Source organism: Pyrgilauda ruficollis, unplaced genomic scaffold (genome assembly GCF_017590135.1).
Source record: "Pyrgilauda ruficollis isolate IOZ18807 unplaced genomic scaffold, ASM1759013v1 scaffold24, whole genome shotgun sequence".
Lineage (NCBI taxonomy): Eukaryota > Metazoa > Chordata > Aves > Passeriformes > Passeridae > Pyrgilauda > Pyrgilauda ruficollis.
Window position 1 is genome coordinate 18,368,797 of NW_024523648.1, and position 25,884 is coordinate 18,394,680.

General features: G+C 36.5%; 1 protein-coding gene across 1 annotated transcript in view; it reads left to right on the top strand.

Moving 5' to 3' along the window:
* The window catches only part of RGS7 (regulator of G protein signaling 7), a 204,666-nt gene extending 179,872 nt beyond the window's left edge, over positions 1–24,794 (top strand). Inside the window, exons 10-18 of the mRNA XM_041469997.1 lie at positions 8,013–8,087; positions 9,131–9,229; positions 9,973–10,034; positions 11,487–11,597; positions 12,068–12,193; positions 19,374–19,560; positions 22,316–22,405; positions 23,697–23,750; positions 24,563–24,794. Of these exons, the coding sequence (XP_041325931.1) occupies positions 8,013–8,087; positions 9,131–9,229; positions 9,973–10,034; positions 11,487–11,597; positions 12,068–12,193; positions 19,374–19,560; positions 22,316–22,405; positions 23,697–23,750; positions 24,563–24,637 (879 nt within the window). The 3' untranslated portion in view covers positions 24,638–24,794. The remainder of the gene's footprint in view (positions 1–8,012; positions 8,088–9,130; positions 9,230–9,972; positions 10,035–11,486; positions 11,598–12,067; positions 12,194–19,373; positions 19,561–22,315; positions 22,406–23,696; positions 23,751–24,562) is intronic.
* Positions 24,795–25,884: the final 1,090 nt, after the last annotated feature.

Consider the following 25,884-nt stretch of genomic DNA (forward strand, 5'->3'; position numbering starts at 1 on the left):
TTGAGCATCATTTGTCTTGTCCAAATAAGGGAAACAGCTCATGGTTGAACTTTTATCCATTAATTGCACACTTTTCTGTGTTTTGATTAGGTTCATTGCAGAACACAGTGGAACTACTGCTATTTTGGTAGTAGCCAGTGATCTCCAAATCAATCCTTGAATAAAGGATGTATTGATTTTACTAATTGGTCCGATGGCAAGTTTTCTGTCCTCCATGTGGGGCTCTCTACAGTACGTTTAACTTATGTATGAATGCAAAATTCAATTTCTCCATCAATATATTTCTAGTGTATGATACAATAAGGCTTATTGCTCATTCATTTTATATTAAAAAATACATCTGTAACTTTTTATTATTTATCTCTGTTCTTTAATGAGTCAAAATAAAATTAGCTATTGAGGACAAGTATTGAGCATTTAAATTCATTCTATGCTATCTGCATAATTCTCTACTAACTAAAACATTCAATGGAAGAGAACACTTAATCCTAATGAAGGTTTTATTAATTCTTATGAACTAAGCCAATCCCTTTTTTTGAAGGAAGAATCTCAATAAGATTTTACGCTGAACATTCTGTGGTCTGAAGTATCAGTCCACTAAATGAATAAGAAAAAATGAAAAGTTTTTATTTACTTAATTAAAAGCCAGTAGATTTTACATTATTATCAGCTGATAGCTGGTTTTAGCAGTTGAGCTGTGTACAACTAATTTGTTTCCATTATCCTACTTGACTGTAGGTCACTATTTTCAGGTATATTTGCAGCATATTGACAGATGTATTGCATGTTTTAAAAATAGATTTGTATTAAGAAGTATGAACAAATTTGAGGTTATTCTATGTAAGTCCAGTTCCAAGTTGTATTCACTTACTTCATTGTCACACCGAATCCATACATTGCAATTATTTACCCTATTCTGTGTTCCAAAAAAGGTAGTATGTAGAAGCATAATGCATACATAATGAAAAGACTGTAGATATTGAAAATATCGAATGAGTCAGTAGAAAAAGCAGGTTTTGATAACTTTACCCTGATTATCTGGCAAATTTATGAGGCATCTAGAAATAAATTATGAATTATGCATGTACAGGATGTATACTTGAGAATAATCTTGGGTTTGCTTCCTAAAAATTGTTTCACAGGTGGTAATTGAAAGATATAGCTGTACTTCAGGGAGGAGGTAATTTCTAACAGGCATGAGTCTAGGAAAAGCTAGTAACATTGTGAGCTAATTTTAGAAGTTTGGTCTGGAATTGTAGAGAGGTGAAGTCTTGATAGGAGCTCTTTCCAAAGTAGTCATCAAACTCACATACTTATTACAATTTACGTTTGCGGTTACCGCACCTGTTGGACTCCATTCCAAATGCTGGTCTCTGTGCTTCTCATTAGAACTGTGATGCGAGTGGGAACTCCCAAAAGCACTGTGGTTTAACAGCACATGTTGGAAGTCCAGTCACCCTGCTTGTTTCTCAGTCACACAACTGAATCAAAAGGGCATGTTTTCAGAGAGATTGTTGTGCTAAAATTCATTGTGTAGAAGCTTGGACTATGGTACTACTACAAGTAGCATATAATAAGATAATTTCATATTTTTACACTACTGTATGTGTGTATGAAACTCTAAGTACTATAACATTATATAATACAATCATTAAGTAGCTAGACCAACCCAGTTTAGTTTAGAGCTTGTAGTTATGGGATTATGCTGTGTGATGAAAAAAAAATTCACCACTTGTGTCATAATACTTAAACTCAGAATAATATTTTCCCTCTTTCGTCAGACATCTGCTGACTTACTGGGATCTTGTTACTAGAGGTGTTGTCAAGTTCTAGTGCTCACACACTTGATTTCTCAGAGTTATTTTCACAGAGCTGCTGAACCACATGGAAATAGTAATTAAAACATACGCTTTTAGGAAGGATCATAAAGTTCATAAGAGTGTTTCAGATTAGGTACACCTAGCTGATTGTAAATTACCCCATGATTAGGTTCTGCAGTTTTAAGTAACAGTATCTTTTACTAATCAAAAGGAAGTGGTTCCTGTAGCCTAGAGTCTGTGATCATTGGTTTGCCTTTGCTGCCTTGGGTGCTATAACAGGGGCTGGAGAGATCTCCCCTAGCAGTACTATCAGCGCGTAGTCCTATGGTTTTGCAGGTTCTGGCAGATTTGGCTCCTTGGTTTATTTTCTTCATCTCTTTAGCTGAGGCTCATTGATTTCTAATTGAAAAGTGAGCTACATATATAAAAAAAGGTGCATTTTATTCTGAATTTGAAATTTTGCTGTCCTTTGGCTGGGCCTTGAGATAACAGCCGTTTTTCCAGTCCTGTAGAAAGACTTGACCACTGGTACTCAGTATGTTTGGAAAGTTCCTCTGAAAGTTCCAGCAAAATTTTTAATAGTGCAGCTCTTCCACTGGAAAAGCCTCTTTATTTGTTGGCTCTGAAGTGTGTAAAATGAGGTAAAATCCCAGAATACAATGATAATCATTACCTAAACCTCAGCTTTTTCTTGTAAGCCTTAGTGGGTTCTGCACACTCGAGTAACTTCCATCTCAGTGAAATGAAAAATTGGTGCAGTGCAGGAGAATGTAGCCTGTGTTTTTCTTTATGAGAGCCTCAGTTTTAGCCTTTACTGACAACTTACTCAATATAGGATTTTAATGTCTCCTTTGATCCTAGACGATGTAGGAGAAAAACCAGTCTTTTCCACATTACCCAACTGGTTATTTTTCCAGCTAGTAACTCTCAATTTTTTCCAGCTGAGTGCCACTGATATTTTTTCCCCCTCATTCCGTTATTTTGTAATTTTCCACTTCTTTTTTATAAACTTCTCCCCTTGATTTTTAACTATGCACTGTTCAGATAGCTGCACAAGTAAACTGGAATAGAAAACCTACAAATAAAAATGAACTCTGCTGTTCGGCTTATCACTCACTGCCTGATTAGCTTATTTTCTCTACTTTAGAAAGTGATATGAATAGTTCCTGTTGAGAGTTAGAAGACACCTAGAAAAATGACAGGAATAGCAGCAATGACAGAAATAGCAGAATAGACTGTTGCAGAATCCAACTCTAACATTTGACACTCAGAAAATTTCAAATTTTAAGCTTACTCTTTTGTGATAATCTTCTATTTCACATAATGTAAAACAAAGATTTAAATCCCTGCTTTTTCTTTATGCTTGTGTGTCTGACTTTTATCTTTTCCAGTGAGAGAGACAGTCTGTCATGTTTGTAGCCAGGTCCATAATTTAAATTTAAAGTCTTTTAAATTCTGAAAGCCTGGAGATCTTAAAATTTAGTATTTTCCAATTACACTTAACAAGTTAGCCCATGCCTGCAAAAAAAAAAAAAAAATCTGTTACCCAGTGTATTGACACTGAAATGCAATGAAAGTGCCTAAGGTATGTGAATCAATCTACCTAAATATTTACTGCTTTAATGAACTCTGAATTTATGGGTGTGCATATTGAAATGAGGTAATTATTTTAAATAGTACCTATGTATTTTTAGCTAAAGAGACTGTGAAATTACATTTCCTTAAATCAACCTGAGGTTTGTTTGCATGGGTTGAGAGTGCAGCACAGGCTGCTGGAGGGCAGGGGCAGCAGTAAGGAAGCAAATACCAGTCTTGTTTCCACTCTGCTGTTGTGGGGTGGTGAGGCAGAGAGATGAATTTCACACCAATGTGAATACTTGGTTAGAGTGTTGTGTAAAGTGGATTATTTGAATTTCACTCCCTTCAGCTTGTGAAGAGTAGGCTGCACCACAGAAGTGTAGGCTGAGAGGGACCTCTGGAGGTCTTCTAGTTCAACTAGAACTATTGTCAGCAGTGCTGACAATAAGGTTGTCCAGGCACTTGGGTTAAACAAGCTTTGAAAATCACCAAGGATAGATATTCCACTTTTATTGTGAAGTATATTTCTTTACAGCTGACTGGAAATTCCTTTACTGCAGTTTCAGATTGCTGTCTCCTGTCCTTGTAGAGTGCACCTTTGGGAAAGGTCTATCTCTGTAAGCCCCACTGGAGGCACAAAAGGCAGCAGGTAGCTCTCCCCTTTTGCAAGCATAAAAAAAGTCTGTTCCTCCACTGGATTTTCCCATTTGAAATATATTTATTGTGTTGTTTGCTCAAAAGACTATTCTTGGTGTTGCAGAAGTTTCCTTTTGATGCTGAGTAGAAAGAAATAAACACTTTGCCTGCTGGCTAAGCTGTTGTTCATGCAGCTGGGTATGTGGTTTGTCTGCATTGCTGCAAAGAGATACTGCTGACTCATGTTCAGCCTCTCCTTCAGATCCTTTCCTACAGAGCAGCAATCCAGACAGTTCCCAGCCTATCAGAATGCACGAGCTTATTCCCTCCCACATACAGGGGTATATTTGTCTCAGATACATGAAAACTTCTGGTTATTTTGGCTTAAGTAGATTCACAGATAAATTGCTATCTTCTTTGTGAAAGATAAAAAAGACATCAAAACTTCAGCTGACCTAATTATAAATATTAATTTACTCTCTATTGAGCATTCTGCACTTTCTAGAATTACATCATGGCAAAGAGATTTTTATACAAAAAAGGCATTAACAGATGTTGACTTGGGCTACATGGCCAGGCAATAAAAAAGGTACTTGGAGTATGCAACTTTGTTCAGCAAGCAAACTATAAATACTCCATACTCTGCAGTGCTTGGATGGAAATATACCATGGCTCAAACATGCCATATTCTGTAAACAATTAATTCTTCCCAAGAGTTGTTACAGGTTTCCTAAAATTAATACACTGTAGCTCTATTAGAAGGGCCTAAATAATACATTCACTGTTGCCCCAGTTATCAGGGATAGAACATTAATATCAAGTGGATTTTTTATTTAACTCAACATCCTCTCAGATATTTGCTTCAAATGCTGGTCACAGCCAGATCAAGGCATATAGGTTCTGGTTCCTCCTCTGCTTACAGACAAGGCTTCTTCCTTCTTTTGTGTTTCTTAGCAGAAGCCTGGTGTGCATCCTCCTAGAAAGCATCAGTAGAAGGTGCTGCTGCTTGGGATTCATGCTAACTTGCTATCCAATAATTGAAGTAGGGATTGAAATTCCTCTATATGTGGGGGGTTTTTTTAATATTATTTATCTGTAACCATTTATATCAACAGTGAATTTATCACAATTGTCCTTTGATTAATACAAGGGCATTTGTACTTTGAGATAAGTACATGCTACTAGATGGATGAAAAAAACTAAGTGAATGTAAGATAGTTTTTTGATCAGATATTTAAAAATTGATGAGGACCAGATTCTGCCCTGGTTATGATCTTGCTGTACGGTAATTTCAAGAAGGTCACAAGGCTTTCCTCTCTGGGTTGAGGGGGAAATTGTTTTCACACAAAACATTACTCCTGAAAGAAATAAGTACTCTATTTACTCATGTAGAAGACTTCTCAAGTCTTCCAGGAAATCCGTTTGAAAACTATTTACAGTATTAGTATGCAAATTATATACCACACACTAAATGGGATTCTTGCAGCAGAGCACTCTGACAGGCATCTCACTATTTGAACTATGGTAGTACAGTTAAAAAAACAACACAAAAAGAAAACACAGCTGGATATAATTGTATTCAAACACATACTTATTACATTAATGAGGGCATACAAATACAATTAAATGTTGTCCAGCAAAGGTTTTCCCACAAAGGCTGAGTTATTTTAGCAAAATGTTCACATAATGCAACTTTTTGTGTTTATTGTAATTGAAAATATGTTTGATATTTATTCCTAAATATTTACAGATGAAATTTGGTAGCATCAGAAGAACAATAAAACCCAACTTGTATCAAGTATAATTTAATAAATATACTTCAGCTGAGAAGAAAACATAAATTGTGTCCCAAACTACATTAGGTACTTCCAGTCATAATTTAAATCAAATTATGAGAATGCTATTGTATAGAGGTATTGATACATGCCTTAAGCTCCTGTTGTTATCCCAGGTTGTCAGAATAGTTGATACATCCTTTAGCCATCTCCCCTTCTTCACTGAAGCTTCCTGATGCTTCCTTGCCTCTGCCTTCTTGGGGCTGCTCTCCTGTCAGCTTCTCTGCAGTCCCACCTTGGTCCAGCTTCTGCCCCCACAGCCTCTGCTGTGTGCCCCTGCCCGAGCATCTTCACTGCAGTGTTTGAAACAGCCAGGTGTCAGTAAGAATCCACTAAGTGCCGTAGAAGGTCAATACTGGGTTGGGCCTCTGCAACCAGCAAAAGTGTTGCCCTTGTTTTTTTTCTAAAAGTATCCCAGAAGTTCTTGTCCCCCTTGCATCAATCTGCACAATTCTGGCATGTAAGTTACCTAGGAAAGTTGCAAGATCTGTCCGTACAAATTTACTTCTGGTGAGCTAGAAATCTTTAAAAATAAGAGGCTTCGGATGGGGTTTATGCCTTTTTCCACCCCCTCTCCATTTTCAGAACACGCTTAAAAGCATAACTTCAAAGCATGCTTAAAAGCATAACAACCCATAACTGAAAACTGAACAAATAAAAATTTGTGCCTTATGTAAGTGTGCCTGCTATTCAAATTGTTACATTCAAAGGCTGTAAATGTTGCTAAAGCCTCTGCATTTTCACTGCCAGCTGCTGCTGTAATCCCAAAGTAGATGCACTTGGTATTGTTAAACTTTATATCTCAGTATACTGCCCTGGGAAATTGCTTTCTGCTTTTAAATTGACCATCATGCAGAACTTTGTATTTTTCAACTTGTCTTTTTCTTTGAGATTTTTTTTTTTGCAAGTTATTTCTAAGTTCAAAACTTCCCATTTTTGTTCAGAAGCACAAAAGGTACTGTTCCAATTCTGGTGTGTCAGGTGCAGTCTTAAGAATATTGTCTATTTTTATCATTAGCAATGAGGAACTGTTTCTACTTCAAATGTTATATGACCAAACGCACACTAATTTGCTACTTTAAAATAGAAACTTATTTATTTATAAATTTAAAAAAAAACCATACTGGATTAAAAAAAAAAAAAAGCAGTCTGTTGTTTAGAAAATTCTCCAGCGGCAAAGTAACATTGCTCTGTGTAATGAAAGCTATTTTTTTCTTAGCCTATACAAGAAACTTTTAAAATTTTGTCTTATTAAATTTACAGTCACATCAAGCATTGCCCATTATGATAAGAAGACAGAGGTTGTATCATTAGAGCAAAAATAAGTCCAGCTTAGCTGTTGGGCAAGTAAATTCAATATCTAGTCACTTCCATTAAAAAAAAAAACAAAAAACAACCCAATCTACTTTCAGTAAAAGCCTGTTCCCACTAGAGAGCAGATTTTGTAGTTTCCACTCACTGTCAAATGTAATCCCTCTAAAATCAATAGATAAAACTCACCTGAGAGCAAAACACTTATTTTTATTTGTTTCCAGCAATGGGTGAAGAACAGATTTACAGATAGATTTTATACTTAGAGGGAAGTGTCAAAGGAAGATGAATTAGGAGAAACTACAGTGCTTGTGTGCTTTGGGAGGCCACAGAGTTGTGAGAAGGAACCACTGAAACTCAAAACTGACGTGTTGAGAGTAATTTTATTTAGACTGTCAGTCTTCTGGTTAGGCTGCAGAAACCTCTTTTTTTTTTGTATTGGTTTGGTTTTTTCCTTTCTTTTCTGAAGAAACAAAAACTCTTTTTTTTTCCCATTTTGTTTTAAAACATGATCCTCTTTAAAAAAAATTGACCCAAAAGCAGATACTTATGAAGACAACCTGAGGTTAACAACTGAGGTGAATATTTCACAATTCTGTTTATTTTATCTCATTAGGTCAACCATGCTCCTTAGAGATATATCTAGAATTTAATGAATGGCTTCCTTGGCAAAACCAAAGCAGAAACTGACAGGTTTCCATTATCTTGGAAATTTATTTTATTTCAATTTCATGGTGTGGAATTTATTTTTCAGTCTTGCACACTGAAGAGGAGTAGCTCAGAGAAGCTCCATCACAGATTTAGCCTTTTGCTTTCCTTTTTCTTTTAATAGCCTGGCTGTGTAAACACTACTGAAGTGGATATAAAAAAATCTTCGAGAATGAGAAATCCACATAAAACAAGAAAGGTAAGTATGGTTATTATATCAAAAGCAGGAGGTGGAGGAAATTTATAGAATGAATTTCCATGATTTCTTAAAGCACTTTTTTCTTACAGCTGCAAGGAGCAAATGCATGAAACGTATGTTAATATTTCATAAGCTTTTAGTTGAATTAGTATTAACAAATTTGCTAATGCTAAGTGAATGCTATCACATAAGATTTTGGAGAAATACAAATAGATTTTGAAGATAAAATTAATTTTTGCATGCTTTATTCATATTGTTCAGTAAATAACATTAAAATGTTTCTGTCAGTAATAAAGAAAAAAAAATTAAAAATTCAGCATAAACTCTAACAGCAGTTCTTTTCCTGGTCTTCATGAAAAGGGTGTCTCTATGTTACAATTATGCCCAAAATGGATGACTGGAAATGATGGAAGAAATTAGCTCTATCTAAGTTAAGTTGTAATCACAGTGTAACTTCTCTAGGGATGTACAGGTGGATTGGCTCAACACTTTTACATCCTTTGCACCACAACCATGCAGACTGACTCCCACTTTAAAGTACTTCCTTTGAGCTGCATTTGCATGTTGACCCACAGGAAGATATGTTTTAAAAAGGAAAGTGGATTTAGAGAAAGTTTTAACTTGGCTTCTTTATGGTAGTGAAAGGTCCAGATTAATGTAATTTACAAGAGAGTAATTGCAGTTTTGGAAGTCATCCAAATAATCTGTGAATTAGTGTAGCTCTCAGGATACTCCACCTACCAGTCATCTCCACTTACTGTAATAGCATCTCTCAGTGTCATTCCCCACGTTTAGTATGATGCTAATATAGAGACCTAATAAAAGTAGATCCTTGGTTTTGTGGTTTTATGGAATTGTGGGTGTTTGGGAGTCTTCATTTTATACTCTAGTGCAGAAGCACGTTTTTATCTGAGTGCATGGGTTATTGCAGTTTCTCTAGGTAAAGATGATCTTGGCTAACTTCTTGAGCACAATGTGCTATGGGTGTGTGTAGAAAGCGTTGTCTGAAAGCAACCATCATTGTTCCATGTTTTTTTGCATAGTCTGTCTATGGCTTACAAAATGACATTCGAAGTCACAGCCCTACGCACACACCAGTGCCAGAGACTAAGCCACCCACAGAAGATGAACTACACCAAGAGGTTTGGAACATAACTACAAACATGTACTTTTAAAAGAACTTTTTTAGGAAATAACTTTTTAGGTATAAACCCAAAAATTATTGTAAATGGGAAGTTATTCAAACAGCTGTTGCAAACATTTAATAAACCTTTTCCTTGTCTCAAGGTATATGGATTTAGGCATGTAACTTCCTCAGAACTAATAAGACAAAAGCTGAATTTTTTGTGTCATGTATTAAACACCTAAATGCAGTGGGAAGTAGGCCAGTGAGTGGGTTCATTGTATAGCTAAGCCCATTAGCCCCTTCAGCTGTAGACAGCTTGCTCTTCTTTCAACACTGATTTGAGGCTGTGGGGGGATACTTACCACTCCATATATGCATGTACAGGGTCATACTTTTATCTACTGTTAAAACTTTGTTAATTTTTCCTGAGATGTTAGAGTCTGGAGAAGGTAAATGTCTGAAGAAGTATTAGTTCTCCTCAAAAATATACAAAAAGGCTAATTGGATTTCTGTTGGTGAACCTTTAGGGAAAATGTTATATTGGGCACATTTTTTTGTCTCTTTGTGATCTTTTCTCTTTATTGGAAACTTCCATTTATTTTAGAGCTACACTGGTGAAATGTTATTTTAATTCAGATATATTTCTCTTTTGTGCCCTAGGATAAATTAATGTTCAATTACATCCCTAATAAAAAAAGTTATAGGAATAGGGTCAAGCAATAAATTACTCAAAAAACTCTTTGCCTTCCTTTCTTGCAGATTAAGCACTGGCAAATGCAATTAGACAGACATAGATTAAAAATGTCAAAAGTTGCAGAGAGGTATGTATATTGTCACATTTTCTATTTTTTTCAATTAGACTGATAACTACTGGGAAAAATGTCAGTATGAAATAGCTTCAAAAAGCTATTCACAGCAAATAGCTCTTCAAAGAGAGACGTGAGAGCTCAGATGTCATAGAAATAACTGATGAGAGTTTACTTTAAGTGGAGAAGTATGAAGTTCTTTTAGTGATAAAAATATTCCAGATATTCCATGATACATTTCTGATAAACCTGAGTCAATGAAAGAGCCTCTGACCAAGTGATTACAAGTTTCACCTTTCATTGGCAGGGAGGCTAAATGGGAATAGGTCTGGGGTTATTGTTTTGATATTTCAAAAGGGCAATCACTGATGAAGCAAGGGAACTGGCTGGTGTGGAGCTCAGTCAGTGCTTGAACAAAGTGAGTTTGGGCTCAGTTTGGGTCAGAGATATAACACTAGTAGGAATCTATCTCCAAATAAAACCAAAATTTGTCAGGAAGGGGCTAGAAAGCAAATAAAACAAAAAGCCCAACACTGCAGAAAATTGAGCTGCATGGGGCTTAGTAAAGGAAATAAGGCCAAATACAAATTGCTGTTCATCTTCTCATAAACATTTCTGCATATAGGTCTACTCATTTATGTGTATGTGTGCATACATATGCAAATACATATAAATATTTATTTATAAAGAGAGGAGGTCAAGAATTTTTTGGTTGCTGAGCAGTAAAAAAAGTACATTAAATATAATAGAAATTGAAAAGAAAGAATAGTTGTCCTCACTTGTCAATAATTTTACAAGAATTATGAGGCCAAAGGAAACAGCAAGCATAAATAAGAGCAATGGGAGATGTAAATTACCAGGATACGAGCAAAGTTTTTAGTGTGTGTGACTGCCAGACCAATTCCTGAATATTAAAAAAAAAAATTGTGAAAAAGATTGATTTATTTTTGAAAAAAATAAACCTGGGAATAATGTCCTTTGATTAGGAAGTAATAATAAAAATTAATTATATTTAAGAGAAAGTAAAAGGAGTGCTAGCAGCTGCAGGGCCAGTAAATATAATCTGTGTAACATGCAGTGTTTTAGAACAAATTTTAAGGAAAGTGTTGATTAAAACCACAGGGATATAAAACATGTTCCTTTATGAAAACAAATGTGCATGGAAGAGGTTGTATGATTTAATTTATTAGTGCCTAAAGGAACCTTGAATGGAGCTATGTGGAAGTATTAGGGAAGCTTATTTTATTTCCACTCTTGGTAGACCTGAGCCCCCCCTCCTTCTTCAGTGGTCCACTTTCAAACAGCCTGAGCAAATCTATTTCAGCCTGAGCTTGTGGCTGCCTTCTGAGTGTGTGCACACACAGTTACCATGGCTCAGTTGATGCAAGGTAACTTGTTAGCTGGGGTAACCTCATCAGTTGTCTTCTCCTCCTGACATGACAATGTTTGATGCTTTTGTTTTCCTAGTCTATTAGCTTATACAGAGCAGTATTTGGAATATGATCCTTTTCTTGTGCCCCCTGATCCCTCAAACCCTTGGATATCAGATGACACGACTTTCTGGGAACTGGAGGCAAGGTACACAATTTTATTTCTTCTTTGGAAGTAAGGGAGTATAACAAGCTTTTCTGGAAATGTGAAGATTTCAGACAGAGGTACTGCAGGAGAATACTGAGGCAGAAGGGCAGTGCAGTACCCTTTTGGTCTTTCCAGTTTCACAGTTTTGTAAGATGGGAGGTGCTATATATTAATAAATCTGTGTGAAATGTTACAGTAACCAGTTTCCAGGCTTCTAGTATGGTAAAAACCAAAAAGACAGCTTTTAAAATCTGACAACATTCCTAGTTGGAAATCTTTATTTTTCTGTGTATAACCTTCATCCTATGTAACTACCAACAGTCTGTTTGCTCATTGCTGAACATTGCACAGATGTGAGCACTAAAAAGTGAGAAAACCAGGGAACTTTAGGACTTAGCCTAAATTATGAACACTTTGTTAGAATACTGAACTATTGGTCACTTCAGGTTCTGTTGTTTTTAATTCTGTAGCAAAGAGCCAGGACAGCAGAGGGTGAAACGATGGGGATTTGGCATGGATGAAGCTTTGAAAGACCCTGTGGGAAGAGAGCAATTTCTGAAATTCTTGGAGTCAGAATTCAGTTCAGAAAACTTAAGGTAAATGAGAATTACTTTATTTTTTAATAGCTTGTAAGTTATATCGGATTTTTGCTTTGTAGTTTTCCTGATACTTTTCATTTTCTGGCCTCTTCAAAAATTTTCCTCACCTTTCAGAATCAATTAATCCAGATTGTTACTTGCTTTCATGTACAGGCTGAAGGAAATATTCATATAGTTAACAGAGACTCACATGAAGCGTATTTTTCCATTCATACTCAACTTCTGGTCAAATTACTCATGTAAGAACTTTTCTCTAAGCTTGTCTTTTAAACAGGTATAAAATGGACTCATTCAAAGCCTGCTCAATATATTTTGTTTAGTCAAATATTATGAGAAAAGTAAAATGAAAATTAAAAAGTTTAAAAATAAATAAAGGACCTAAAAATAAAATTCACCAACTTGCATCAGGTTGATTGGTTTCTGGGGATCATTTTTAATATCTTCACCAATATGATCGTACTTGTGCATCTGACACAGCTGAAGTAGGGTGACATCTAGCTCTCAAATTGCTCACTAATTATCAGATGGAAAGTGTTCTTAGTGTATGAAGCATAGTATGTTTTTAAAAGCGTGCTTACAGAATTACTTTTAAGTGAGAGGAAAAAATTACTTGATTTTAAAAATGGCAGTCCATCAATTGGTTAATAGCATGTTTTGGTTTTACTGTTTTAAGAAAGTCATATTTCAGTAAGAGTTATTTCTGAGAGATTATTAACAGCCTTCCTATAGACAGAAAAATTAAGCTGAGGATAGTACAAAAATACAGGCAATATGTTTTTATCTTAATTCTTTTCAGATGTCATCTGTATCACTTTCCATTCAGCAATAAGTAGTACAAAATCCTATTTGCATTTACATTCTAGAACTTGGAATAATCCTAACTTACTTTTTTTCTTACTCTAATGTGGTGCAGCATAGCCATTCATACTAAAATTATGCTTTTGTAGCATCTTACAAGAGGTATTTAATATTTATAGTGTTGATTTATAAATGCTGGGTAATTGCACAGATCTCCTTGTTGTTAATTTAAATTTGTCAGCAAAATAATTGGAGTTGGAGTCCTCTAAGTTGCTGACCATGTTCATATTCAAACATAAACTTTGCATCACAAATATAGCCTGACCTGTATGTGTATGTGTGTGTTGATGACTTTATTTGTCACAAATACAGATTTTTCTTATTAAAAACTCCAATTGGTAAAATGAATTTTTAAAAATCAGAATACCAAGAAAAAGAAAGGTATTTTTTTCTTTTAAAACCATTATTTAAAGAGCATCCTGGTAATTTGTTATGCAGAGCAGCTGTTCAAACATGAACCTATTGAGCCCAGTGTGTGCTGCAGTTTGTGGTGCTTTTCTGTGATTAATTTGTCTCTTTGCCAACTAGACTGTTACCCGCATAATCCCTAACTCTAATCCTATTTACAACACTAAATACAGGCAAACTGCAAGTAACTGATCTAGAAAAATTCCCTCAAGAAATTTCTTCAGAGATGATTCTTTGGCATGCCATCTACTCTTTTGTGTCTTCCTCTAAATTCTTAAATTGGCATTATAAAATATAATATCTGAGTAAGGGTGAATATTATCTTAAAGGCCAGGCAGGGGATAAATTTTCTCTGGAAAGGTGTTTTCTGTTATAATTAACTGAAGGGAAACTGTCTCAGAATCTCAGAATTATGTTTGTAAATGCCCAAGCTTTAGGGAAATCAATCCATTAGGTTCACATAGTAAATTTGGGTTAGAAAACATGAACTTGTAAAGCTTGTTGTGTATGGCTGTCAAAATGTTTTAGATGTAAATAACAGAAGTTAAAAGCTTGATGATTTCAAGCATTACCACTAAATAAACCTTTGAAGGCAACCACTTTCCTTGCTCACCTGTTAACTCCATCATGGTAATTTGGGGGTTTTAGTGGTATTTTTTTAACCATTATTTTGACAGCCACCTTAAGAAAAATAATTGTGTCCACCCACATATTCCCACTGCAACAAATTCAACTCAAATCAGTTGCCGGTTCTTGTACTTTTACAGATCTAATAATGATAAAATTTACAACAGTGCCAAGCCTATAGTTGGATGGCAGCTGGGACCCTGCTTTTGAGCTTTCAAGCCAAGTACACAGGATACAGCAGGGACTGCAGGCATGACAGGAACTTCAGCATTAGTAGATTAGATGTCTTATACCTCATTTTGTGAAACAAACACCACAACCATGAAATGATAAGTCTACCAGATACATCATTTCTATTCAAGTGTAATGATACTACATAGCAAGAAGTCCCAGTGTTACTGTTACATTGGCTTTGACTGAGAATGTCTAAGGTATCTGAGAATATCATTGTTGGTGGATACAGATCCTGTCTTAAAGAGTCTGTATCCCTGCCTTAGGATACGAATCCTGTCTTAAAGAACACAGCAGGATGCAGGACCTTGAGCTGTGATTTTATACTAAGAATTGTCTAGTGATCAGGAATATAACCAGGTTTCCTTCCCAAAACCTCACTTCCGGGTCAAACCACGACACCCCTTCTTACTTTGTATCTCTGTGCTTTTTTCTTTGCCTGTAAATGGGGATTAATAGTATTTCACTCTCTGAAGGAGTGTTGTAAAGCATAGCAAAGGAATAAAACTGCATAAGCAGTTCTGTCAGTGCAGTAACTTCACTACAGTGTGACTGCAGTTTGCAGGTTGGATTCTGCACTCACCTAATGCAGGGTGTGACTTGTGATCTCTTGTTACCATGCACATTTTTTGGAAGAATTGCTTTGTGTGCTGCTCAATACATAGAACAAATAGCTAAAGTAGCATATGATTTTGATAATAGAATTTATGAAATTCCTGATGCCTATTACAAAAATGGTGACCATTGTTTAAAATTCACAAGGCTAAAGTTTGAGCATGATCCAGTACTATTGAGCTTAGTCACAAGGTTTTCCAAGTACTAAAAAAAGTACTTTTCAAAGAGAGTGAGTTTGTGAAATCAAACTTACTGCAGCATGGCACCTGGAGACCTAATGTCTTTAATTTCTGTAGGAAATTGCATTCCTCTTCTTGTTTTTCCTTTGTCTGTAGTGCAGTAGAATTCTTTGGAAAATTAATATTTGTATGCTGACTATAGGTTTGCTCCCAACTGGTTATTTTGTAGGAATTGCAGCCTGTAAAGATTAAATCATTTCAGACCTGTCAACCTGAAATCCTGTCCAAATCCTTATGCAGTGAGTGTGATCTCCAAAGCAGCTCTCAGACTGAAAAACCTCCTAAGTTAGTGAAGGGAGAGTGGTGACAGGTTAGGTTCCATGATACACAGAAGGAAAAGCACTGGACCACCTGTCCCTTCCCTTGATGCTCCTTTCTTAGGTCTGTAATGTGTGACTAGTAGGGAAAAGGGACTTTGCATTCTTGTTATCCAGAAAAAATAAGAGAGAGACTGAGAAGTTTGATAGATTTGGATGTCTTCCCTCAATAATTTTTGTCTAACCATCCCCCTGCAAGCTGACATTTTATGAGGTGTTTATCCTTTACACTGGTGATTATGAGGCCCTGTTGTGGGTGCTAATAACTTGACTGAAATTTAATCCTCAAAGCTGAATTGCCTGTGAGTTATTCCTCATTCAGACTCAAGCTTAAATGCCAAGTGCCAGCAATGTTGCCATTTCTGCAGAGTAGATGAGAAAGAACTAGTTGCAAGATTTAATGAGTTTCTCTGTCATATTCTTGAAATCCTTCAGTTCTACTATGCCTTGATGCTTGAAGTTGTAGTGGGCAAGAAGGTGGACTATAGAAATCAGAGAGCAGTGTTTCCTGCCCCTGGAAAAATATTATGTGATTTTATTCATGGAGTTTTTTTAGGTTTTTTTTTTTTTTGCTTTTTCTGAAAATGCTGAAAGGTCTATCCTCTTACTTGTTTTGTCACATGCACTGAGTGCAAAGTTCTCATAATTCCCACTCCAGTGTTTCCACACTGAATATACCTCAGGTGTTTCGCAGAGAACCACTGCAGCCTTTCTCTCACTCGCTGTTCCTGTGGGATAAATTTAACTGATTAGCTTGGTCTGGAATCTGGCTGCACCTGCATTTAGGTCAGTTAATGGGGCAGAAGCTGTGTTGCAGCTGTGCTATTTATCCATGAGGCCATTGTGGCTTTGAAAGTAATCCAGCTGGAGGACATAATCCCCAAATATCTTGCAACATGTGTTTTAGGAGTCCATGTGGCTGGATGTGCTACAGTAGTACACTACACACCCTCATTCTGCTGTGTGTCTGCTGTGTGACCCAGCAGTGGCAGCCCAAATGCTGGGGTAGAAGACAGCAGCGAGGTTTACACTCAGCTTCTCAAGTCTCTGTTCAAACAGTGCTGAGCATCTGCTAGAAAGGGTCTCCATGGCAAAAGCAAACCTCCACCAACGGGAAATGCAGTTTCATCCAAGGGCAGCCAGACTTGAGTTCTAGTTCCTTACACAAAGTAGCACCAAGTCTGTGTATATAATTCTCCAAAAAATGCAATTCCCTTCTCCTCTTGCCTGCCCTTGCACATAGTTTATATTGCAGACTGTGTGCTTTTTGCCACAGGAGTCTTCCCTTGCTCTGGTCGCAGCTGATGAGGCAGAGAGCTGTAAAATGGTACAGGGAGCTCTTTTGATTTGAGGCTCTGTGCTGAGGTCTTGCTGACTCCATTTCAACTTCATCTATGCTACTGGTTGCCATGGGATATTTGAAAAAGTTATTTTTGAAAATGCAAGAGAGAGCAGCCTTATTTTTGTCATTTCTTAACTTTGAATATTTGAATTCAACTCTCTGTGGGAGGAGGGCAGGCATCTTTTCTTGAAAGATAAGTAGATTAGATTAAAATCTTAAAATGTGTGTTGGCTGTGAAATAAGCACCCTAGACATAACAGAAATCATAATTCTTCCCACATTTAGAGAGGTTTCTATATTTAGAGTTTCACATTTTTAGTTGAGTCTTTGAATGCTATTGTTAGAAGGGTAAAATTAAATTAGTCTATCAAAGAACTGGTGTTCAGCCTGTAAGAATGGGTCTATACAACCTCCCTATTCTATGCTGCAAGCATAGAAGTTAAATTTATTGAAATTTATCTCCCATCTATTTCCCCATAATTGAGTATAACCTACTATATGAAAACAGTTTACTTGCAAAAGCAAATAGCATCCTAAGGCCTGTTTGCAGTGACTTCCAGAATTATTGGCAGTGATACAATGGAACAAAAAAGGAAGTGACATCTCTGAGCTAGATCCACAGGATGTCTGCAGGGAGACAGAAAATGTGTGTTTACAAGGAGCATCCTTCCCTTTCATTTTTATTCCTTACCTGACTTGGAGACACATGAGCTATCAGTCAATCCCAGAAGATGCAGTTGAAGGAGTTAGCACTGCAGGATATGTGCTTTTAAATGCAAATATCTAAAGCAGCTTAAGGAAACCAAAGTAGGTTGCCCAAATCTGAGAGAATGAACTGAATTAGAGTTTGTGAGCTTTGCAGTTATAAAACTTGAGTTATCAGGCATTTCTTCTTGCTGCATTGCCGTCAGATTCTCAGGATACATCCCCAGGCTCTGTGCAGAATTATGTTCAATTCACACTGTAGTTCATATATAAAAGTGATGCTACCAGAAGTTTTGAAACTGCCGTTCTGTTGGCACAGATCCCCTTTGTGACCTTGGAGAAACCACTGTACATTATTATATTATTAATATATTTGCAAAACTGGGACAATATTGCTTCTCTGTCTCTTGGAGAATCTTAGATGAAAATATTGTGCTTATGTACAACTGAAATTGAAGATTGTAGAAATATCTAAGATAGTCTTCTTGGTAGCATGAAGCTAACCATACTGGCTTGTGGAAAAGGAACACAGGCTCCTTCCATCTCTGCTACTTGGAAATTTCAAAACAGGACTGTAAAAGAATAATTGCTTCCTGAGAGGAAGTGAGGGATAACTTATAGCAAGAATACTATAAGGTTTGCTATGCTTTACTATCCTCTCTTAAGTTTTTTGCAATAATTAAATTAGAATTTGGATTGAGGGTGGTGTCATTTTTCTTTCTTGGGGGGGTCTGAGTACAATTTCACTGTTCTCTCCTATCCCATCCTTGTTGAACTCAGCTAAAAGAGCTTAAGTTGATCCCACAGTGTAAGTAGGGTGCAAACCACAAGGTATTCCCAATTTATTTGTGAGCCTTGGAAAATCCAGCTGATTTCAAGTTAAATCACTTCAACGCTCAGTTTGTCTATTTCATAGGATCAGCTGTGTCAGAACAATAATGAAAAATTGCAATGGTATATATTGCATGTTTACGAAAGTCAAACTTTAGTTGAGCTCTTGGATTTGGGGGGAGAACTAAGTGGTGTGAACCATGTCTAAGAATAGGATCCTAAATTAATTTAGGATTATTTTGTGCCATGAGAGAGACTGAACACCAATAGAAGAAATAATGAAATAAAGCTTACAGCTAGTTAGCTACAATCATAAAGTGCTCAAGACCTTTTTAGTGATCTTGTTCCAGACTGAATGAGAATACAGTGAACTGGCTGTGCTACATGTGGCTGCCCAATGTTGGTTTGCTCAGCAGCAGAAGAGAGAATGTGTAATTCCATTCAGCACTTTTAGCAAAAATATGCATGTAAATGGAGTGCTGAAAAGAGAAATTAAATTATAATTAGCAAAACAAATGCTTTTTCAGTGTATGCATGATTTCTGAGTAACAAAATTAGTTACACAGTTTAGGATTTAGTAGGACTCAGAGATTCATGTAGATAGCAAGAATATAAATGATTAGTTTTTGAAGGAAGGTCAAAAAGCAGTTAGGTTATAAGTAATATAAGCCCTTGAGGTTCAGCCAAAATGAAGTGTCGATTTAATTCTAGCTAAATCTGGAATCTTCCTGCAAGCACATTTCCCATACATAAGTAATGAAGGATTTCCTATCCGTCCCATGAAGAGCCTTCTAAAAATTTCTTCCCTGGGTGGATTGATTGCCTTGAGACAGTACACCAGAATGCTGATCCCAACATAAAATCACTCAGCTTTTTCTTATTTTAGCATGTCTAGATGAAAACTTCAGTTATCAGTAATTTCTTTTTTAAGAGCAAGGAATAACGTGGGCACTTCATTAGTGGTTATCCTGAGCTGGAAGTCAAGATGCTGTGTTGTGCCATAGGTTCTGGTTAGCAGTAGAAGACCTGAAGAAGAGGCCAATCCGTGAAGTTCCTGCTCGCGTCCAAGAAATTTGGCAAGAATTTCTTGCTCCAGGTGCACCCAGCGCCATCAACCTAGATTCAAAAAGTTATGACAAAACCACTCAGAATGTGAAGGAACCTGGAAGATACACATTTGAAGATGCTCAGGTCAGTTTAGAATCGTGTTTATGGACATCTGAAATGGAATATTGGCTAGTGAAATCTATATGCAAAACTGAGATGTATTTGGGAATTAAATGGTAACAAACACCCTGTTTCCTAAAATGCCATTTTGGCAATGCCAGTGTGTAGCATTCTTTCTTTCATGAGGCATATGAAGTTCTTCATGAAACTTCTGTGCTTGATATATAAAGTTTTCAAGTAGACTTTGAATAGAGGAAAGCATGTAGTGAGGAAAAAATGAAGTACTTCTGTAATAAATGCAACACTTCATGTGACTTATAACTTAATATTTAATCTCTGAAGACTTCTGGGAAAAGCAATATAAAATGGTTGGATTCACAGTAAAAGCAGCAGAACTGGTATCATCCTCCATTTTCATCAGCAGCCTAGTGATGAAAATTTAATTATTAATGCAAAGTGAAATGCTGTCAAAAGGAGAGGTTGAGATCATATCCCTGCAGAATTTCCTGCAGTTTGATTATTAGGTCATCATCAAGATGATGAGTCAAGAGATGCTGCTACAGGGCCCATGGAGGAGAAAAGGGAATTGAATTGAGGTTTTCCACTTTTTGGGAGAGTGCCTATGCCTTAAATATGAAGGGGAATAATTTTACCTCCGTTTAATTTTTCCATTATGAGAATAGCAACCTATGAAGAAACAACAAAATTTTCAGTAGACCCTATGTTGTAACCACTGTTTTGAAGTACTCTGCATTAAACCAAACATACAATTTTTGCTTGCATCTGCTGACCTCTGGACATTTAAGAATGCAGTGTACAGCAAAGACATAAAAAGCAAAAGCAAACAATAGAGCAAGTTTAAAGGTTTTTAAAAATGTGTCTTTGCAGTTGAGTGAGTAATTGACATTTAAATTCCTTGCCAGGATAAATTTTTTTTTTTTTTTTGTAATAAGTATAAAATTTCAATACCCTTTTACTTTCAGATCTCTCTTGTAATTTTGTCCTTCATTTGTGAAAGACACAGAGTATTCAGTATATATGCAAGCACCTGGGGAGGACCTCTGCTTACTTCATCCAGTTCAGCACAAAACCTTAAATCTGGAAGCCTCAATTTCTCTGGAAAAGGGACAGGCTGCACCTGCTGCTTCTTGAAGCTTTAGGAGCTTTAAAGTGTCCCATCTGAGGTGGAGGACTTTGTCAGGAGTAGGGCTTTGCTTCTGCAACAGGCTTTTTTTGGCCTGCCAGCTGGGAAGGAGACCACTGGTGTGCCATTCTGGCAGTTGGTGGGTCATTTATTTGTGGTTAAAAATGTATGAAAACCATTTCTGTACTGGAAATATAGAAAGATGAAACTCCATGTCAATTGTAGATGCATGAGTAAAATGGGACACATAAGTAGCCCGATTGTGCTAAATATGTGCATTAATGTCCCTGGCTAACATGTACAATTCACAATACTAATACAGCCCAATTTATTCTTGCTTTTACAGTCACATTTCTTGTACAGAAATAAAATTTTAATTCTCATCTCCACTTTTTGCTCTCTGTTGACTGCATTGTCTGCTTTCACAGACACTGAGTGAAAAAAAACCTTCCCCAAATAAACCAGTCTAAGTTCTGAATATACATCAGAATTTCTCTGCTTACTGTAAGAAATACAAAGACATTTGGAATAATTTTTATGGTTTCTAATACAGCAAAAATTAAACATCAGTTCTAATTTTACCTTGCCTTAATTTTCAGACAAGGTGGGGAGTTTTGTTTCGGGTTTTTTGTTTGTTTTGGGGTTTTTTGTGTTCACTAATTTTATGTACTACCAAGCTGAGAAACAGTATTTTCTTTGCAGTTTGTTTGCTGTTTCCCAATTGCTGTGCTACAAGTTAACTACAGAAAAAAATAGAATCTGAGTAAAACAAAAAGTCCATGAAAATAGCTAATGATAAAATAGCTAATGATTCAGGATTTTTAAAAAAATATTTTTGAGACTATTTTCTGTTCTGGCTGCTTTTTCTACAAATCTTTTCTCTAGCATATCATCAGAACTAGAATTATCAAGTGTTGTACATCACAGATTTTTTGGTTTTCATCTTTTTCAGAAAATAGAACGTTCCAAAATTAAGTTGCTCTTGTTATTTATTTTCTGAATAAAGGTTTCCAAATATTCATATGCCTCTGAAAAATTAATATCCTGACAATTAGATTGGCCTGGAACTGTTTTTCAATTTACATATGTATTTTCCTTTTTGTATTGTAAACTGGAGAGCAGACAAAACACCTGTCAAAGGATATTGTCAAGAGAGGCCAGTGGAAATCCTCACTAACCTAAGCATTAATTGTGATGCTGAATTGTAAACCTAGTGCCTCTTCTTAGATTCTGAAATCACAAGAGTATCTCCAGAAACTAATTCAGAAAATCTGATGAGGAAGGACCCACAGCTCTTAGTTCCATCACTTAGCTAAACTAACTAATGTAAGGGACGTTTGAGGTTGGACCTGAAGCTAGGACTCAGTAATCAATTCTTAGAAAATAATTCTGTACTGGAAAATTTGGTCAATAAATTAAAGAAAGGTGTGTTGTGTAATTATGCATAAGAAATGGGTGGGATTTTGGCTTTAAGAATAGAAAGCAATTCAGCCTTAGCTTCAGAGCTGAAACCTGCTATCCTGTAATACTTCTTATTCATAGTAGTGCTAGCTGGTGTACATTCCATGTGTGGCTGCCTCCCATTTTACATGTGTCCTCTTCTATGGCAGTAACAGCTCCTTCTTTCCTTTTCAGGAGCACATTTACAAACTGATGAAAAGTGATTCTTATCCTCGTTTTATACGATCCAGTGCCTACCAGGAGCTGCTACAGGCCAAGAAAAAGGTATTGGTCCATCTTGCCTTTGTCTTGCCACTGTGCAAAGCAGTGGTTATGTTTGCAACAATACTCAGTCTTCTCTCCCCTGTGCCAGTGCAACTGGATATCTGGTAGGTGACCAGCTTGGCGTTTTTGGAGGGTCACATACACACAGGAGTTCAATATACATATATGTGTATATATCCTGCATGCGGGCATGTTTCAATAAGTTAATCTAGCAAAACTTATTTTTATTTTTACATCCCATATTGTACTGTTTTCTCTGTTATGAAGCACCTTAAATTGCAAAGTGCTTTACAAATACATTAAAAAAATAAAATAAAATCCCAGAAGAATAGTCTTTCATGTTTGCAAGTTTGCTTATGTAATAATTGTTGTTCTCTTTATTCCACCTATGAAAGCTACAGAATGTGTTTAGAAACAATCTTATTCATATGAATAACTTCTAACTTCAACTATAAATATAGGGGCTTCCCAATTTTGTTTCTTTCCCTATTACTACATGAATAGTTTTGAGTAGGCTAGGAATCTGACTTGAAAGACTGATCATGTCACACTTTGGCAAACAGAGGTTCATGTCCTGGTATGTAATATTTTCTTAGAAAAGTCCAGTTATGGAATGGGTTCTGAATAGCCACAGCCCAAAGTATGTGGAGCAGCCTGTACAATGCAGATTTCCATGATGATAAATAATTCTATTAGTGGGCTCTAAACAGTAATCTCCTAGAATCAGCTGAGAGCCCTGTGCCTTGCAAAATCGGGGCCCTGATTGTTACTGGAACAAGGTAGTTATTAACACCTTGTAGCATTCTATTGTTAATAATGACAACCTAAAATTATATGAAAGTACTGTGTTATTTTGTTTTTTGTTCAAACGTTGATTTCTGAAGATCCAATATAGAGAGAGATGTTGAAAATACCAGAAAGCTTCAACTGTCCGTGTGAAGTCCTTAAGTTTGTGAATGTCAGTTCATTAACACAAGATGTGCACTTCATTATTTCTTTTTACTTTCAGTTTTTCTTTAAATTCAAACCAGTTTGATCCCCATGAAAAATTACTTCTGTCTAGTACTGTATCTGTTTTGCCCATCCCCTGTTTTGCCAAGTCCCATTACAGCCTCATACCTGTGTTTGCTTCCTGATTTATACAAACTTTGTTTTGCAGTCCATTGTTACATCAAACCTCCTTTTCTATTCCATTGTTCTTGCTTTTCTTTTCCCCCTCCTTTTTTTTTTTTTTTCTTTTTTTTTTTTCTTTCTTTTTTTTTTTTTTTTGTTTTATTTTTTCAAATTTAAGTTGGAAAACACTCTGGATCGTCGAACATCTTTTGAGAAATTCACACGCAATGTGGTAAGTTTGTTGCCTCGGAAGACTAGTAAGCCTGATGGGACATCCTTCTTCCCTTCCCCTCACTGGTCCCTACTTTCCCTTTTGCTTCTCTAACTTGGTGGTTAAAAGTGTATTCATCACAGCTTGTCAGTTTTCCTGGGAATGACAGCTTTATAATGTGTTTTCATTACAACCCCTCCTCCCTAGTCCCTTTGCCACTGATCTCAATCTCTCACACATGGAGGAATGGACCTTTGGGAGCCATGCTTTTTGTATTAGGAAGCATGAAATTAGTCACTTTTTTCCCCCCTATAATTTTAGTAAAGAATCTGTGAAAACATGCTCGATGTTGTTTCTTTTTCTGGTGCCTTCTCAAATACTAAGTCTAAAACAGTTGAATACATTGGATTTCCATCCTGTCTTCTTTTTATTTTACTAAAAAAGACTTTGTCCCTGTTTTTTCAATTGGGCACAGGGAAAAAAAAACAATAATAATTTTCCCATCTTCCTTAATGTCTAACAGCTTCTACAGGACCAAAGAATTCATGCTGTTTATGTGCAAGGGTTTGATTCGGATTAATTTTCATAATGGATTAAAAGAACTTTTTTTTTTTTTTTACTTTTCAATATATAACTTTCAAAAGCTATTTCTCAAAGGCAAAAAAAATGAAGGCTGGTAGATTTTGTCTGGGCATTCTTTTGCCACCTGCCAGAAGATCCACTGATTTCATGATACTTGGGATTCTTTTTACTTATCCAGTTTCTTTGGGAGTTTTTTTTCTTTTACATTGTGAAAGTTCCAACTAAAGAATTCAACGCATTTATTTTTGTAGGGCAGAAACATCCCTATTTTTCCATGCCATAAAAACTGTACACCAACACTGAGAGCGAGCACTAACCTGTTATGAAAAGAGGTAGAAAGATCTTGGATTATACTCGAGTTTGTCTGCATTGTCTGTTGAATTGTGCAGGTGACGCTGCTCTGTGTGTGTGTGTGTGCGTCAGTGGCTTTTTCTGTGACCTGGTTAGTGGAGCTGTGTGTGTTGAAATGAACAGTATGAGAGCTTTCAGCAAAGATCATGGTTTTTGTTTTTTCGGTTCCTAGGGAAGGAGAAGCAGTTGTCAGAAACTGTCTCCCCTATAATGAGGCTCAAGAGTATCGCCTCAAGTATTTAAAAAATACATATATACTTTTCAGTAATCAAAAAAAACCAAAAAAAAAATGCAGTGAAAGTTTTGTGAGGCTGTGGGAATATCTCACATTTAAAAACAAAACAGTAATTCTTTAACTACTTTCTTATAGGTAAAGGCTTCCTGTAATATGCTTTGAATCCACTGTAATCAGGAAGAAATTTGGATTCAATGGGACAAAGTCAGTAAAGGACACTAAAAGTAAATAAACAGCCACAAAGGAAACTATCCCAATGTTTGAAACAAAAACCCCTATGTTTTGCATGGTGGTGTTGCCATAGCATGTTGCAGTGTGATTTGTGTGTTGTCTAAACAGGTTGGATCTATAAAACAACATTGTACATGGTAGCACTATACATGATAATTCCATTATAATTCAGTCGGAAGTTCCATATTAATAAAAAGTCTGTAAAAGGGAGTGCATAGAGTGGGTAACACATACGGACCTCTGCGAGCCAGACTTTTTCCCAGTAACAGTGCCTGGCAAGCTGCAATGCCACATTTATTCATGGCATTTTGAGCAGCCCAGGGGTCAGGAATTGGCTATGGTAAACGCTGTGCAAACAGGTGGCCATGAGGGGGGAAATAGCAAGCTGCAGGTAGAGGCGTCGGGAATACAGCACAGAAAGGGAAAATGGGAAGACAAGACTGGGAGAAGGTGAAATTCCTCCCAGAGCAGCCTTACAGATAAACCAGCAGTTCTGGGCACAAACATGGGAGCATTGTGCCCTGCAGCCCAGCCGTGCCCGATTTTCATCCTGCTAATCTCAGGACAGAAGTTCCAGAATCACAGCATGCCAGAGAGGCAAGGCAGGCCCCATAAACCAGCTGCAAACTAGAAATGGAAAAGAGGATTTCTGGGCATTAGTAGTTTGGTAGAAGAGGGGGATTTTTTTTTCTTTTTCACAGAACAAACTGACATAAAACTGGGGTTTTGCTTTTTTCCCAACTACTACCTGTTAAC